The sequence below is a fragment of the Phocoena sinus genome, chromosome 13 (genome assembly GCF_008692025.1).
Source record: "Phocoena sinus isolate mPhoSin1 chromosome 13, mPhoSin1.pri, whole genome shotgun sequence".
NCBI lineage: Eukaryota > Metazoa > Chordata > Mammalia > Artiodactyla > Phocoenidae > Phocoena > Phocoena sinus.
In genome coordinates, this window is record NC_045775.1 from 58,139,262 (window position 1) to 58,155,831 (window position 16,570).

Here is a 16,570-nt window from a genome sequence, read left to right on the forward strand (position 1 = left end):
AATGCACCCAAAACAAAAATCCATTCTATAAAACAAAAATTGCTTCAAGACATATAAGAGCTTGAACAGCATTTCTTTCTAAGTCCTGGAAAGTATCCAGAAAGATTTCTACCATCTTGTCTACTCTTTCTTTTAAACTGTGGTAAAATATACATGATTCCCCATTCTAGCCATTTCGAACTGTACAGCTCAGTGACACTAAGTACGTTCTCATGCAACCATCATCCGCCATTTCCAGAACTTTTATCTTCCCCATCCGACAGTGTACCCATTCAACACTCTACCTCCCCCTCTCCTCCTGGCCCTTGGGAACCACCATTCTACTTTCTGTCTCTATGAGTTTGACAACTCCAGGAACTTATGTAAAAAATACAGTATTGGGCTTCCCTGGTGGTGCAGTGGTTGAGAGTCCGCCTGCTGATGCAGGGGGCACGGGTTCGTGCCCCGGTCCGGGAAGATCCCACGTGCCGCAGAGGGGCTGGGCCCGTGAGCCATGGCCGCTGAGCCTGCGCTCCGCAACGGGAGAGGCCACAACAGTGAGAGGCCCGCGTACCACAAAAAAAAAGAGAAACAGTATTTGTTCTTTTGTGACTGGCTCCTTTTTCTTAGCATGTCTTCAGAGTTCACGTGTGTTACAGCATGTGTCAAATTTTCCTTTTATGGCTGAGTAACATCCCATTGTATGTATATACCACATTTTGATTATCCATCTGTCATGGATGTTTTGGTTGCTTTCAAGTTTTGGCTACTGTGAATAATGCCGCTATGAACACGGGTGTGCCAACACTTCTAGTCCCTACTGTCACTCCTCTTGGGCAAGTATCCAGAAGTGGAATTTCTGGGTCATATGGTAAATCTGTGTTTAATTTGAGGAACCATTATACCACTTTTCCACGATGACTACACCATTTGATATCCACACCAGCAATGCACAAGCCTTCCAGCTGCTTCATATCCTTACCAACACTTTTATTTTGCTGATGGCAGTGCTGACGGGCATGAAGTGGTAATCTTGTTTTAGTTTGCATCTCCATAATGACTAGTGATACTGAGCATCTTTTCACGTGGTGGTGGCCACTTGTGTATCCTTCTGGAGAAATATCTATTCACATCCTTTTGCCCACTTTTTAATCAGGTGGTTTTTGAGTTGTAGTCTTGACATATTCTAGATAGCAATCTCTTAGCAGATCCATGATTTACAAATATTTTCTCCCATTCCGTGCACTGTTTCACTTCGTCATCTTTTCTACTCTTAAGACCATTAGAACTAGGTAAAGAAAGGGAGACCTAGGGTTTAAAATGTTAACTATTGGTTTAGGCCTAACTAACCTATACTCCTAGTTCAAAGAGCCAAGGAATCCAGTGCATAGTATCTCATAACTAGTGCATGCCTGACAATATGGGTGTTCTGGGTATAGGACACCAAGAGCCCATAATTCATGTGGGCCGTCATTTCCCGTCACGAGAACCTCAAGTGCTTGTTACAGGGCGGGCCTGGCGTGGGAGCCCTCCAGAGTTGCTGAATGAATAAAAGTCTCAAAATTATACTGATGCTTACCTTTTATGAAGTGAGAAAGTAGTGGACAGAATTTAACATCACAACCTGGAGAAACGAGGTGTCTCCTATTACCTAATTCATTGATTACGTATTCATTAAACACTAAGAACTAGGCAGAATCTAGGCAACCAGGTCTATCAGTGAACAAGGGACAGAAATCCCTGCCCTTGGGGACCTTTCATTCGTGTCATTTCCAAAACCGGGGAAGACAAATACAAAATGCTTAAATGAATCATGTCAGAAGAGGTTAAACGCTATGGAAGAAAACAGAGTGGGGTAAAGGAGAATCAGGTGTATTAGTGTGTTTAAATGGTGGCCAGGAGAGTTCCTGTTGAACCAGGACACGGCTGAAACCCTTGGAAGCATTCCCTGTGGGTAGCCTGGGGGGCGAAGAGACGGTGCACAGGCCTACAGAGGAAGCATGCCAAAGGCTTGGGGGAAGCACGGAGGCAAAGGAGGCTGGAAGCAGAGGGAGGGTGACACACCGGGTTCTGCAGGTCACTGTGATGACTTGTGTTTTCACCCAGTGACAGAGCAGACTTACTTATGGCTCACAGTCAAAGATCAAATGTCAACTTACTAGAGTTTTTAAAAAATCTGAAAGAGTGAAAAAAGACTATCCAATGGCTGGGAAAGCCTGAAGACCACTGTGAATACACTCAATCAAGTTTCAAATATTTTATTTTCTTATTCATACAGTATGAAGTTTTCTAAAGATCCCACAACATGATGTTTCATGCAGAAGAAAAACTAAACATTCAACATAAACCATCCCTCCCCACCCACCCACGCACGCTAAAAAAAAAAAAAAAAAGAAAAAGAAAAAACCCTCAGTCCCCAGTAAGGAAATAATGTTTGCACTATTTTTCTGTAATGCCAGCCAAGATATGCACAAGCAAGAGAAATAGAAAGCATTTGCTAAAATATTTGTAACAAATACTTATGTACAAAAAATTCACAAAAGACTAGTTCCCCCCCTTGAAGCAGAGCACATGGCAGTTGACACTGGAACAGATCAAACCACTGGCTGGGATTATAAGCCACGCACTGATCCAGAGGAAGAAAGTTACATGTAGTGGAGATTTTCAGTTTGAACATTAACATTTCCAAAGTTTGGCAACATTATGTTTTAAAATTATGCAAATTATGTAAACAAGAGGTACATATTTTAAATCGATCTACATGCAAAACTCCATGTCATGCAAGGACACCAAGCACCGGGATTTCTCTCACAGACAGAGCCCATGGCGTGCAGCACTCAGTTGAAGGAACAGCGATGGCAGGCGGGTGTGCCCAAAGTAAGATTCTTTCCTCTTGATTCAACCTGCCTTTTCCCACTCATGATTATAAAACCAGTTTTCTAGAAAAACTATATAGGGAAAGACTACAGTCCTACAAAGCTAACCAGAATGTCTTCTTCCAGCCAATAGTACCTTTGCAGAAAAGGGAAGGGATAATATCAAGTGGTGGAACATGGTAAACTACTTTTATATCACACAAATTTATTAAGTTACCTGTTACGTATGTGGGCAAATCAAGAACACCATTATGCACTCTCTGTGCCTTGTGGTAAAGAAATGTAAGAGGTATAAATTTGGATATCATTTTGCTCTTCTGTGGCATAGAGATTAGTAAGGTTTCTCCCATGTAAGTCATAAATAAGTATATGTGGGTGTAGAGATACACACATGCACATTAAATACCACCAGTTTTAGATTAGCTGCAAGTCTTTTGAAACAGAGAAAGGAAATTTATGGTTTAAACTAAGTTTAATGACAATTTACCACCCATGTAATGAAACAAATAAACGGATATCCTAAGCAGTTACATGATTATTTCAGGAACTCTTCAATAAGTCATGTCCGAGATAAATCAGGATTGCCTCAGATAGCTTCTGTCCTTTGCGAATAAAATCACAACAAACTGACACTCACTCAGGGACATCTAGTGAATGTAATGGCTCCTAGTTATGAAGTAACAGAATGAGGTGGCCATAGGCTCTGTGCTGTTGCTATATGAACACAAGGGCAGCAGCGCTGAACTATACTTTCTGCTCAAGCAGAGACGTCGTCAAAGCTGCACAGCAATGAGACACAGTCCCTGGAAATATATCACAGGTATAGATAAAGTTACAAACCCCTTTGTTACAAAACCGTAATCAAGGTAAATAATAAGATGTTAACAAATGCTTTGTCAATCTCTCAAAAGAGAAAGGGCAGGACAAGGAAAATAGCTGGCCTAACACCTGGCTCAAATTGTACAATCTTCAATCTATATATAAAACTGTGTGAAATAAAAGTAAGGATGTTGAATGTTCTGCTTGGCACTTTTGTACTCTATCATTTTGCTTCTGAATCAAGTATATTAAATTAAAGCCAACCTACTACACATATAGAAAGCTACATATATCTATATATAAATATTTACATATGTATATATAGATACTTTCTTGTTATAAAAGATGAAGAAAAATAAATTAAAAAGCCAACCCCTTCCCTTTCTTCACCACATGGATATGCTCTTTTCATGCTGCTGTCCTTCAGCTTTAAAGTGCTACACTGAGTTATTGAGAGAATAAGAGTTCAATAACACTTAGTTGGCTTCATGAGGCTCATGTTGGAAAATGTGGCTTCACAGAGAAAAATACTTCCATTTAAATACACAGAGAGCATTGCTGGACGTCTTGAGCAGATCTTCAGAGATGGAGAAGAAAGCAAAAGTGTTGGGTGGTACTCTTTACAGAAGAGTCACACGTCTACCACCATCTTTTTGTGAATATCGAGGCCGCCTACAACCTGCAACAGAGAGAACAAATCAAACTTGACCAGGTTCGACGGACTCCTTTGTACTAGTCTAACCACCTTACCAAAACTACAGCTTAAAAAACATACTACTTTAGCCATTTCCAGAAGCTGTTGTTTTTAAAAACCTGCATTGCCTTTTGTTAGAACTTTCATGGCTTCTTTCTCCTAGGATAACATTTTCTTGTGTTCTAGCACTAGGGCTGGCAAATTTTTCTGTAAAGGGCTAGGCAGTAAATATTTCACGCTCTGTAGGCCATGTATAGTTTCTCTTGAATTCTCTTCTCCCATTTTTTTTTTTTTTTTAAACACCACTTTAAAATGAAAAAACTTTTTTAGCTCAAAAACATACAAAACAGGCCACATGCAGGATTTGGCCCACTCTTTCGACTGTCGTTTCGACATGGCCTTTAGTAGTTTAATATTAAATGATAACCAGACGTTACCATAAAAACTGTCAGAAACCAAATGCAGGCTTCACTTGTCAGTCTGTTCTACAATATATCAGAAAGTAATAAATGAATAAAAATTTCTGCACATTACTTTCCCATGGAGTCAAATACTTGTAAAGTTGTTACAGACACCTCAGTGAATACTGACATGGCCATGTGAAGTGCAATTACCTGTATTATTATTTGGGGCATAAATTTTATTAAGTATAACCTATATAAAGAAAGTAAACCATAAATGTTCACAGCCTGATGAATTTTCAGAGCGAACACCCAAGTAAACAGCAGCCAGGGAGGGCATCACTGGGGCTTTTCCGTGGCCCCCTTCCCGCACTGGCCACCTCCCTCCTCCCAAGCCACCGCCTGCCAGAGGTGGTCACTATCATGATTTAACACCATAGGTTACTCTGGTCTGCTTTTATACATTTTATAAATGAAATCTTTTGTGTCTGGCTTGTTTCACTCAGCGTTGTTTGTGAGATTCATCCATGTTGTTCTGCATAGCTACATCTGTATTATTTTTAAACCTTAAAAATTTTTTTTTGAAAAAGAAAGCTTAAACAGCCAGCTAGTTCTACAACTTCTGTTATGAAAACAGCAGTTTGCTATCCTGCCCTCAAATTTCGTTTTACTTAGAGGCAATCATTTAGAATTTTCAGCTGATTCTCAGTATTTTACCTATAGGTCTCCAAATAACAGCCCTACATTGCTTTTTCTCGGATTCAAAGTTTTAGGAATCATCCACTGACTTCCCACCACAGAAGATGAAGATTATACTTTCACACACACCTCTCCCTTCTGTCCCCTCCACGTATACTTCCCACCTCTCCCACGCTTCAAATAATTGTATCTTTTTTTTTTGATCAGGCAGAAATTCAGCATTTTATTTATGACTATATAGAATACTACTTACAGCAGAAGAGAATTGTGTACTATAGTTACTTTTTCTTTCCTGCACATTTGTTTTGCTACAGTTAATAACTGATCTTTTTCTTTGCCAGGTGTTCTATGGATTTATCATTAATTCAACCCTAAACTTTGTTCTAAACGCACTTAAATATATTATGTAATTCTATCAATTTTACTGTCTTGAAATCACTCCCAGAGCTTTCCAACCTGCTCCAATCCAGGCCTGTCATCTATGGATCCTCCTTCACCATCATCCTAGAGATTTCCTTCTTTCATGTTGGACCCTCTGCTTCCTGGATCCCACATTGTCTTCTTTTTTTGATTTATAACCTTTTTATAGTGGGAGCACATCCTCTAGTAGTTTCCCAAAAAGGGAGGCCTTGTATACCTGAAAATGTCTTTATTTCTACCACCTAGTTTGAGTTTATTGAGAGTTCTCACTTGGAAATAACTGTCCCTCAAAATTGTGAAGGCAATGCTTCCATTGCCTTCTAGTTGCCAACTCTGCTGAGAAATTTGCCACCATTATGATTCTTTGTATGACACCCTTCCCCTCCTACTCCTCTACTTTAGCTCTTTGCAAGTTTGTAGAACCATCTCTTTGTTTTAAACTTTCATGACAATGTGCCTAGGCCCACATTTTTATATACTAAGCTGGGTACTTAGTAAGTCCTTTTGGTCAAAGAAGCTCATTACTTTTGATTCTGACGTATTTTCTTGATTCATTTTTGACATTTCCTTCCCTGCATTTTTTTTCTGGACCCCTAGCATCTGGGTGTTAGACCTCCTAGAATGTATTTCAAAGTTTAAATGTCCGAGAGCTCTTTTATATATTCTCCAATTTTTGTTTCAAAAATCCAATACATTATATCCCTGAGGATAACCATGACAGATTTTTGTTCTACTTTGAAAGTTGTCACTGGCCTTGCATAGCCTGCTTCGCCAAGCTTCTTTTTCAGGTGTGATCTCATCTCTATAATCCATTTTAGAGGCTTTCCTTGAATGTCTGGTGATCCGTGGCTCTCTGCTCCTGTGGAAAGGGCACTAGAGCCTCCACATACAAAGTGGGGCTGCTGACTGTGGCCTGCACTTCGAGTGATCAGATTTCCCAAAGAGGGCTGTCCCGCCTCTTGCCTGGAGAGTACAAGTCTAGCTGCCAGGGAATCAGGTTAGGGAACTGAGCCTTTCAGGGATTCCACCTTATAAACCAAGATACTTCTCAGCTTTCCAAGTTTCTAGCTTAGAATTTTTACTCCTGTCTGCTAAACCAATTAACCATTCAACTTTATAAGTTGCCAAATCTGGTTAACTATCCTCTCTGCTATTCACTTGGCCCTTGTGGGTTTATAACCTTTTCTTTTTAACCGATTTAATTTCAGTGGAGGTTTGAGAGGAAGCAAAAGTAAATAGATGTGTTCAGTCCACCAACTTTAATCCTGTCACTAATCATTTATAGTATTTGTGCATGGTAAAGTATTCTGAAAATGTTAAAGTAGGTATGTAGTATGTGATCTTATTTAAAATAACTTCCTTGGGACTTCCCTGGTGGCTCAGTGGTTAAGAATCCGCCTGCCAATGCAGGGGACACAAATTCAAGCCCTGGTCCAGGAAGATCCCACATGCCATGGAGCAATTAAGCCCATGCACCACAACTACTGAGCCTGCGCTCTAGAGCCCATGAGCCACAACTACTGAGCCCATGCACCACAACTACTGAAGCCCATGCGCCTAGAACCCATGCTCCACAACAAGAGAAGCCACTGCAATGAGAAGCCCGCGCACCACAACGAAGAGTAGACCCCGCTCGTCGCAACTAGAGAAAGCCCGTGGACAGCAATGAAGACCCAATGCAGCCATACATACATACATACATACATAAACTGTCCTTTCTCTTTCACTGTTATAGCTTAAGAAATCAGAATAAAGAGAAATCAGTGAAGCCAAAGTTAAGAGCTTGATAAATGTTCCAAAAAGTTGGCTTAATACACAAAACATTTTTCTTCATTCCTGAACTATGCCCTCCAAAAATACAAGTAAAGGCAATTTATCACAAAATGCTGAAAAACAAACTCAAAGCTTAGCTTATGTCTTCAGTGTAAATAGTATCATTTCTATACCTAGGGATGTATTTTAATTTCCTTTCACTGGTAAGTGATTTACATGCAAGTTTGAGTTTATATTTACTAAATGCAAGTAGTCTTCACTTATACACATCCTTTCCATTAACACTCCAGTCAAGAGTTTCTCTTTTTTGTTTTGTTCCCTCAAGTCTTGGAATTAATTTTTTTTCCTTCTTTCGAAAACTGGCTGCTACCTATGATGCCACTACCAACATGGTCTCAGGTCGCACACAATGCGACGTCCGTCCACGGGAGTCCTTCAGCAAGTACTGGCAACAGCGAAGGAGGAAGGACTTCCCTGGTGGCGCAGTGGTTAAGAATCCACCTGCCAATGCAGGGGACACGGGTTAGAGTCCTGGTCCGGGAAGATCCCATATGCCGCGGAGCAACTAAGCCCATGCGCCACAACTACTCAGCCTTCGTTCTAGAGCCCATGAGGCACAACCACTGAGCCCACAGGCCACAACTACTGAAGCCCAAGTGCCTAGAGCCTGCACTCTGCAACAAGAGAAGCCACCGCAATGAGAAGCTCATGCACCGCAAAGAGTAGCTCCCGCTCGCTGCATCTGGAGAAAGCCCGTGCACAGCAACAAAGACCCAACACAGCCAAAAATAAATTAATTAATTTATTAAAAAAACAGTGAGGGAGGAGACACAACGGAGGGACAGGACACAGAGCAGTACCACCTGGCATGGGTTCCAAATCTCAAGGCTCAAGCCTATCTAACATCTTCCAAAAAGACCTCGAGTGTTCTTTAAACTAGAGCACCACCCTACTTTTTGAAACAAAATGCAAAGATAGTATTCCCTTGAGATGAAGAAAGATCCTTAAAGGATCACGTGAACTTCTACTTAAATGCTGAAGTAGATACTTAAGTCCTTATATAACACACAAACAAAGTAATTTGTTTTCCCTGGTGTCATCTAAGTAAAAAATGAGAAGAAGAGGAGGGAAGTCTTTTATAGAAAGATTTCCCAGTCATGACTGAAATTTTTCAAAACTTTTTCTTTGTTATCTTTGCCTTTCCTTTGCATTGCTCAGTATCTCTCGCTTACAGTTAAAACTGCTTTTAACACATCAAAAAGTCAGTATCTTTGCTTTAGGGGCAGGAGTAAAGAAGAGAAGCAGTACACTGGAAGCTAAGCCGTTGCCCCAGTTTCCACCTAGAGCTAGTTGTCGAGGCCTTCCCACAACTGTAGCCCCTGCCTCTGTGGAGCCCTTGCCCCAGATTACAAGAACTACCCATCAGTAGCTCAGAAAAATAAAATCACCTTTTTACAAGGCCTAGCTGCTGAGTTTAAGACGGACAGGGACTCCATTTCTGTTGTCCTCACGAAACCAAGCCTCTGGATTCCTAGCTGAAACTCATGAACTCATATTTCCCACAAAAGTATTTTCAAACAACCTAGCTGTTCATTTGGGAGACTACCAATAATAAGTAAAAGTCACTAGTACCATTCTTGTGGCATTTTATCAGACAATCACTGAGAATAAAATCAGTAACAATTACAACAAAGAACATTTCAAAACCTTGAATATGGAGCAATTAGGCAAAATCAAAAGTAGAAATGTCTAGGGCAAAATAAAGGAATTCTCTAGTAAGTGGTATTAAAAATGTTTTCATGAAGTGTAACTACGAATGTACTTACAGCACAGAATTCTTCAAAGGATATTCTTCCATCTCCATCCTTATCTGCATTTATTATCGTTTTGTCCACGATTTGCTGTAACTGTGTATCTTTCAGATTGTTCCCCACCATCATCTTCAGCACCTGGAAGAGTTCCCCATTGGAAATATAGCCATCTTTATCCATGTCATAGATACGGAAAGCAACTAAAAAGAGAGTAAGGAAAATCAATGGCAAAATCAAAGGCAATCACAAACGAATACTTTCAATGAGAGAGAGAACAATAAGCTGCCAAACAATTAGAATTCTACTATGAGGACAGCTCCTTCCTACACAGAGATGTCTTTAGGTGAAGATGGTTAAGAGTATATGGGCTATGGGACTTCCCTGGTGGTCCAGTGGTTAAGACTTCACCTTCCAATGCAGGGGGTGGGTTTGATCCCTGGTCAGGAGCTAAGATCTCACATGCCTCATGGCCAAAAGACCAAAACATAAAACAGAAGCAACAAATTCAATAAAGACTTTAAAAATGGTCCATGTTGGGCTTCCCTGAATCCGCCTGCCAGTGCAGGAGACACGGGTTCAAGCCCTGGTCCTGGAAGGTCCCACATGCCGCGGAGCAGCTAAGCCCGTGTGCCACAACTACTGAGCCTGCGTTCTACAGCCCGTGAGCCACAACTACTGAGCCTGTGTGTCACAACTACTGAAGCCCGCGTGCTAGAGCCTGTGCTCCGCAACAAGAGAAGCCACCACAACGAGAAGCCCATGCATTGCAACAAAGAGTAGCCCCCACTCGCCGCAACTAGAGAAAGCCCACGCACAGCAACGAAGACCCAATGCAGCCAAAAATTTAAAAAAAAAAAAAAAAAAGGTCTACATTGAAAAAATCTTAAAAAAAAAAAGTGTGTATGAGCTATGGAATCAAGACTGCTTTGGCCAATTAGTGTAGCCTAGTGGTAAGTTATTTACCCTTCCTAAGCTTCATTTTCTGCACATATAAAATTGGGGCTAATAATAGTTCTAACCTCTCAGGTTCTTTACAGTACCGAATGAGATAATATACAATCAAAGACAGCAAATGCTATTACTATTATTCTCATTTATATCAAAAAGAGTTCGTTTGCAAAGGATGTTTGCATATAGCCTGCACCTCAGAGAACTGTTATAAATACAACATCTCTCTAGTTAAAAGCTGAATGTTTTAAAAAGATATCAGATGTTCCCTATGATAGAGGCAGCCTACGTAAACCAAAATAGTGGACTTCTGGCTAAATAATTCTGAATACAACGAGTGTAAATGAAGTTAACCTAATCATATTAGAGCATTTCTTCTCACTTTCATGCCAACATTTTATAATAACTATAAATGGAATATAATCTTTAAAATTGTGAATCACTATATTGTACACTTGTAACTTATAAAACACTGTACATCAACTATACTTCAATTAAAAAAAAATCTCTTATCTAAGACATGTAATTCATATGGCTGTAGAAGGAAATTCTATTTTCCTTCTATCCAACTAAAAGCAACAACGACACATCATTAAAAAATGCAAACTGCAAATGTCCAGAAAGGATTTTCTCCAGAATGTAAAATTTTTGTTATGTTTACTAAGGATCTAGAATAAAAGACATCTTTTAGAATATTTTAAAAGGAGGTTATAATGCAGTATGGGGTAGTGGTCTTAAGAGGGAGAATGAACTCAGTGAAGAGAAATACTTACACCTCAACTTCTGTTCCTTATCTCCTTTGACACTGAACTGAGAGACTCCCTCAATGAACTCTGAATAAGAATAAAATATATTTACAAATCAGAAGTTTCAATTTTTTACAAAGAAAAACAACACATACCCACATACACACACACACACACACAAACCCCTACATGTTCACAAAAAGATATTTTCTTGCTGCAAAAGAAAATATTACTAGCTGTGTTTAAAACTGAAAAAATTTGAAACTTCGCAACAAACGAGGTTCTATATATATACATTTTAATCTGAACCTGGAGTTCTCTAAAGTCAAATCAATTTAAACAAATACTTATGCTACAGAGCATAACACTCAAAAAAAATATATTCTTTAAGCTATTTAACTCTTTTTTCTTAGAATATGACAAAAGGAGGCTTTAAAAAATTTACATTGTTTGGCATAAAAAAAAATTTTTGGATTTCTGCCTCCAAAATTCAGAATCATTTAAATAAACTGTTGGATGTTTCATTAACAAATGGTCATTTTTCTTCACTGCCTGCTAAACACTAAATCATAACCAGTTTTAAAGCCCTTCACTTATAATCCAATTCCTCAAACTAAAATAACAAAATCTGTTGATTCCCTGATGAAATGAAATGTTTATTTACTTTAAAGTGTAGAATCGTATGGTTAATATTAGCAAAAGCACTACTGTCTTTGTAAAATCTTAGATTCACTAAATTAATCCTTTCTATGATAATACTTATATCCTTATTACTTCTGCTTACTTTTTATTGCTGACTTAGTATTAAGTCTCATTCTTTTATAAAAGGTTTTAAAAATGTAGCTTCTAATATTATAAGTTTCCCTAAAGTGAGACTAATTTTTGAACAACAAAAGAAATTCTAAATCCCATTTTTCAGATTACCTTAAAGGGCAATTTGATCATTTATGACCCCAAAAGTAAAAGATCTTATTAGCCCATTAAGGTTCATATATCACAGATTTTGAGGTTTTAATGTAATCTATCTTTATAAGAAAACCAGTAATACACATTCAAGAAAAACTAAATTTTTCAGACGTTTTTGTACACAGAGCTGTAAGACGCTATTCACAGATTATCTAACTGGTAGTTTTAAAAAAAACTACTTCCTTACCTTTAAAGTCTACTTCTCCGTTCCCATCTGTGTCAAATATATCTATTACTCGCTGTACTAAGGGATTCTGTTGTAGCTCAGGCAGAGACATGAACTCTTCCACACTCAAAGAACCAGAATTGTCCAAATCGAGCTTCTTAAATCTCTTTCCTAGCCTTTTAATTTCATCAGCATCAACTAAAAGCAAACAAAAAGAGGCAGCAAGATTTACCAAACGATTTTGTGATAATTATAGGAAAAAAATTCACCACTTATCCAAGAGTTTAATTTCCAATTTAAAGAGTTGCATATACGATTGACTAATTTCTTATAACAAAGAAAATATATCATAAAATTTTTTTGTTACCCTTTTGTTTGTCTGCACCTGCCATAACATACAACCAACTGTAGGCTGAGTAAGATATTACAAGATTAACAATGCTAAGCTGATCATGGGAGTCAGGTGGTTCCTACCAGGCAGACTAAATCAATCTCTATGTACCAGGCACTCTAATTTTCACTTATCTTGTAAAATTTTAATTTAGTTTATTTCTAGCAGTTCATCGTTCAAAATTTGAACATGGTTTGAACAAAGTTCAATATTCAAAGCCTCCCTCCAATGTTGCCAGCTTCTTGAATATTCTTCTAAAGATATTCTTTGCAAATATGAGCAAAGAAAACGCAGCATTTTTAGATTTTAATTAAATTTTTAAGAAAAAATTTTATAAAGGTTAAATTTTTAAAGGTTACTATCCATTTACAGTTATTACCAATATCCTAAAAATCAGGCACAGATCTTTAAAACAGATCCAACCCACCTTGGCAGCACCATTAAGTGCTTCAGCTTTGCACTTCGCACAAGAATATAAAGAATTCCAACTTTTGGCACCAACTTTCATCAAAGATTTTTTTCTGCTACTTGGGATCGTACTCCCTTAAAACAGATGAACAAGGAAAAACAAACAAACCTCACCCTTTTGACTCATCTTGTGACTCAGAGATACTGCTTTTCATATGTTTTGCCAAGCTGAAACTCATGTTATTTTTCCACTTTTTGTAAGGATACCTTTGGGAGGATTATCTTTTTTAGTAGTTGGAAGTGCCTACATATTCAATTTACATTATATTATACAAAGTATTGTAACAGTTAATCTTATAGTCATACATATATGTATGTCTCTAAAATTTAAGATATTAAAAACTTAGATATTTTAGTCTGAGTTTATAATATAGGTATATATTATAATAATATAGGTATTACTATGGAATGTTTACATGGAAAACAGCAAATTGAATTGTTGAGACCATACCCAGATCACTGCAGCCTTGAATACACTCAGGAATAAATGTGAAATCTAGATGGTTTCCTATTTTAACAAGTGATTTCAAGAATCTTATTAATATTACCACATAAAATAATTAAGAAGTTGCCTTTAGAGAGCTCATGTTGCTACAGTAAATTTAAATAAATATTTCCAACTGGACATATTAACGCTAGAGAGTATATAATATTAATAGAGATAGAAAGGTTACTTATTCATTCATCATCTTCTCAGATGAAGAAACATTAACCACCTCTCTTTATTATACATATATTTTTTATCTTTTAGAAAAAAAGAATGTAAGAGATTCCCAACAGTAGCAAAGAGATGCAGGCCTCTGGCTCTTCAAGCACTGTTATTACTATACACACACACCAAGCTGCTACTCCACTGTTAGGTGATTTTGAGGTTTCTCAGAATGAAAAGGAAAAGGAATAAGCAGAATGGTAGAAAAATAAATTTTCCTCAAATTTTAGCCAATTCTCCAAATTTGTAAAACAGTAATAAGTAGCAACAAGACTACTCCTTCAGGAAATTCTTTTAATAGCCACTTTATAAATAATTTATTACCTATTAGTCCATAAACAATTTAAAACAAAATAAAGCAAGTCTTATCAAATCCTCCTAGTGATAATAGTATCTTCAAAGAAACAACTGAATGCAATGTGGGATCCTGAATAGAATTCTGGAAAAGAAAAACTTTCCAGTGTCACGATTTCTTTTTTCACTAAAATATATAGTTTAAGAGTACTGTAAGAATGTTAATTTCTTGATTTTGATAATGATAATTGCACTTTACGTCTGTGAGATGTTACCATCAGAGGAAGCTTGGGTGAGTGATATTTGGGAACTCTATGATTTTTGCAACATTTTTGTAATTTTTCCTTAAGCCTTCTCCTATTTGTGACAACTCTTAATTTTTCTCCTTGTGTTTCATGACTTTGAAACTTCTGATCCAGTATTTTGTAAAATATCTCCCAGAGTGAGTTGCTGATGTTTTTTTCATGATTAGAATGCTTTGGAGCAAGAATGCTTTGGGGCAAGAATACCATAGAAACGATATGTCCTTCTCAGTGCGTCATTATCAAGGGGTTCATGATGGCAACATGTCTTTTCACTAGTGATGCTAATTTTGATCACTTGGCCAAGGTAGTTTCTGCCAGACTTCTCCACTATAAATCTATCTTTCCCTCTGTATTAAAATATATTGGGGGGGGGCTTCCCTGGTGGCGCAGTGGTTGAGAGTCCGCCTGCCGATGCAGGGGGCACAGGTTCGTGCCCAGGTCCGGGAAGATCCCATATGCCAGGGAGTGGCTGGGCCCGTGAGCCATGGCCGCTGAGCCTGCATGTCTGGAGCCTGTGCTCCGCAACGGAGAGGCCACAATGGTGAGAGGCCCGCGTACCGCAAAAAAAAAAAAAAAAATACTGGGGGGAATACTCTGAGACTATTCAAATATCCTACTTTCTCCTCAAACTCTGATCTAATTGGAGCATCATCTAGGTAGGTCTTGTTTGCAAAATTTTATTACTGTGGTATTGCCTAATAATGATTTTCTTTTTCCCTCATTATTAACTGGATTGTTCCTGTCAAAAAACAAAACAAAACAAACCTGTCCCCTTTCCCTATTTGTTTCTTTATTCAATTATTCGTATCAGCATGGATTCATGGGTACTTATTTTATCCTATGGGTTAAAATCCAATGTCATTACCTGTTTACCAAATTATTCCAGCTTTCTTCTTTAGGTACTACCTCAAGCTGGCTCCTGTGTGACTTTTCAACAATCCCCAATTTGAGCATTTCCTTATTTTCTGGCACCATAGAATGTTCCATTCTCATCCTGACTATGTATTTCTAAGAAGATATGCCCCAATCTCGTTTGTATGGCAGGATATTTAGAACTATGCTATAGAATGAAAACTACAGATCCCTAATAAGGGATCTTAGAGGTACTGTGGAAAGAGTTCTCAGATACGATAAAATTACCTATGGAGAAACGTGTTGTTTTTTTTTTTTAATTTATTTTTATTTCTGGCTGCGTTGGGTCTTCGTTGCTGCACGTGTGGGCTTTCTCTAGTTGCGGCGAGCGGGGGCTACTCTACTCTTGTTGTGGTGCGCAGGCTTCCCATTGCGGTGGCTTCTCTTGTTGCGGAGCACAGGCTCTAGGTGCGCAGGCTTCAGCATTTATGGTGTGCGGGCTCCAGCATTTGTGGTGCGCAGGCTCAGTAATTGTGGCTCGTGGGCTCTAGAGCGCAAGCTCAGTAGTTGTGGCGCACGGGCTTAGCTGCTGCACGGCATGTGGTATCTTCCCGGACCAGGGCTCGAACCCGTATCCCCTGCATTGGCAGGCGGATTAACCACTGTACCACCAGAAGCCCCGAGAAACATGTATTGAATAACCTTGTAAAGACTAGCACAAGAATAAAGCCTTATAGTGTTGTCAATGGAAGCTATTGGGTAGTTTTTCAACATAAAGATTAATTTAAAAGTTTTAAAGTCTTCTGTAAAAGTCATCTTCTACAAAAGTAATGACTGTATTTCCAATGTTATCCCAAATAAGAAATCAAAACCACCAGGGGGCGCAGATAAAACCTTCATAAGCAGCTCCAAAAAACTGCCTAATTTTATAACAACCCTGTGATTACACTAGCAGTCTAATATTTATATTTTACACAGAATACTTTAACAGAACAAAGCAAAGAAAGCTCCCTATTAATACTGAAAGAGAATCAAAAAGGTATATTATGAAAAATGGACATTTGTGCTGTGTCTTTTCCTTACAAATGGAAAACTTTCATCCACTTTAAAAGGTCTAGATTCTAGAGGTATATCATAATTTTCTAATGCAAGAGGCAACACATGCTCTTGGTGTTTCCAGAATAAAATTATTACACACTTAAAAATTATTAATTATCAAATATACAAGAGCTACACATCAGCACCAACAAAAG

The 16,570-nt window shown here is 38.3% G+C and overlaps 1 protein-coding gene across 1 annotated transcript in view; it reads right to left on the bottom strand.

Annotated features, from left to right (window-relative positions):
* Positions 1-2,354: 2,354 nt before the first annotated feature.
* Positions 2,355-16,570, bottom strand: part of PPP3R1 (protein phosphatase 3 regulatory subunit B, alpha) — a 59,916-nt gene continuing 45,700 nt past the window's right edge. The window contains exons 3-6 of the mRNA XM_032652424.1: positions 12,320-12,496; positions 11,194-11,253; positions 9,488-9,672; positions 2,355-4,353 (exon numbers count right to left, since the gene is read on the bottom strand). Of these exons, the coding sequence (XP_032508315.1) occupies positions 4,306-4,353; positions 9,488-9,672; positions 11,194-11,253; positions 12,320-12,496 (470 nt within the window). The 3' untranslated portion in view covers positions 2,355-4,305. The remainder of the gene's footprint in view (positions 4,354-9,487; positions 9,673-11,193; positions 11,254-12,319; positions 12,497-16,570) is intronic.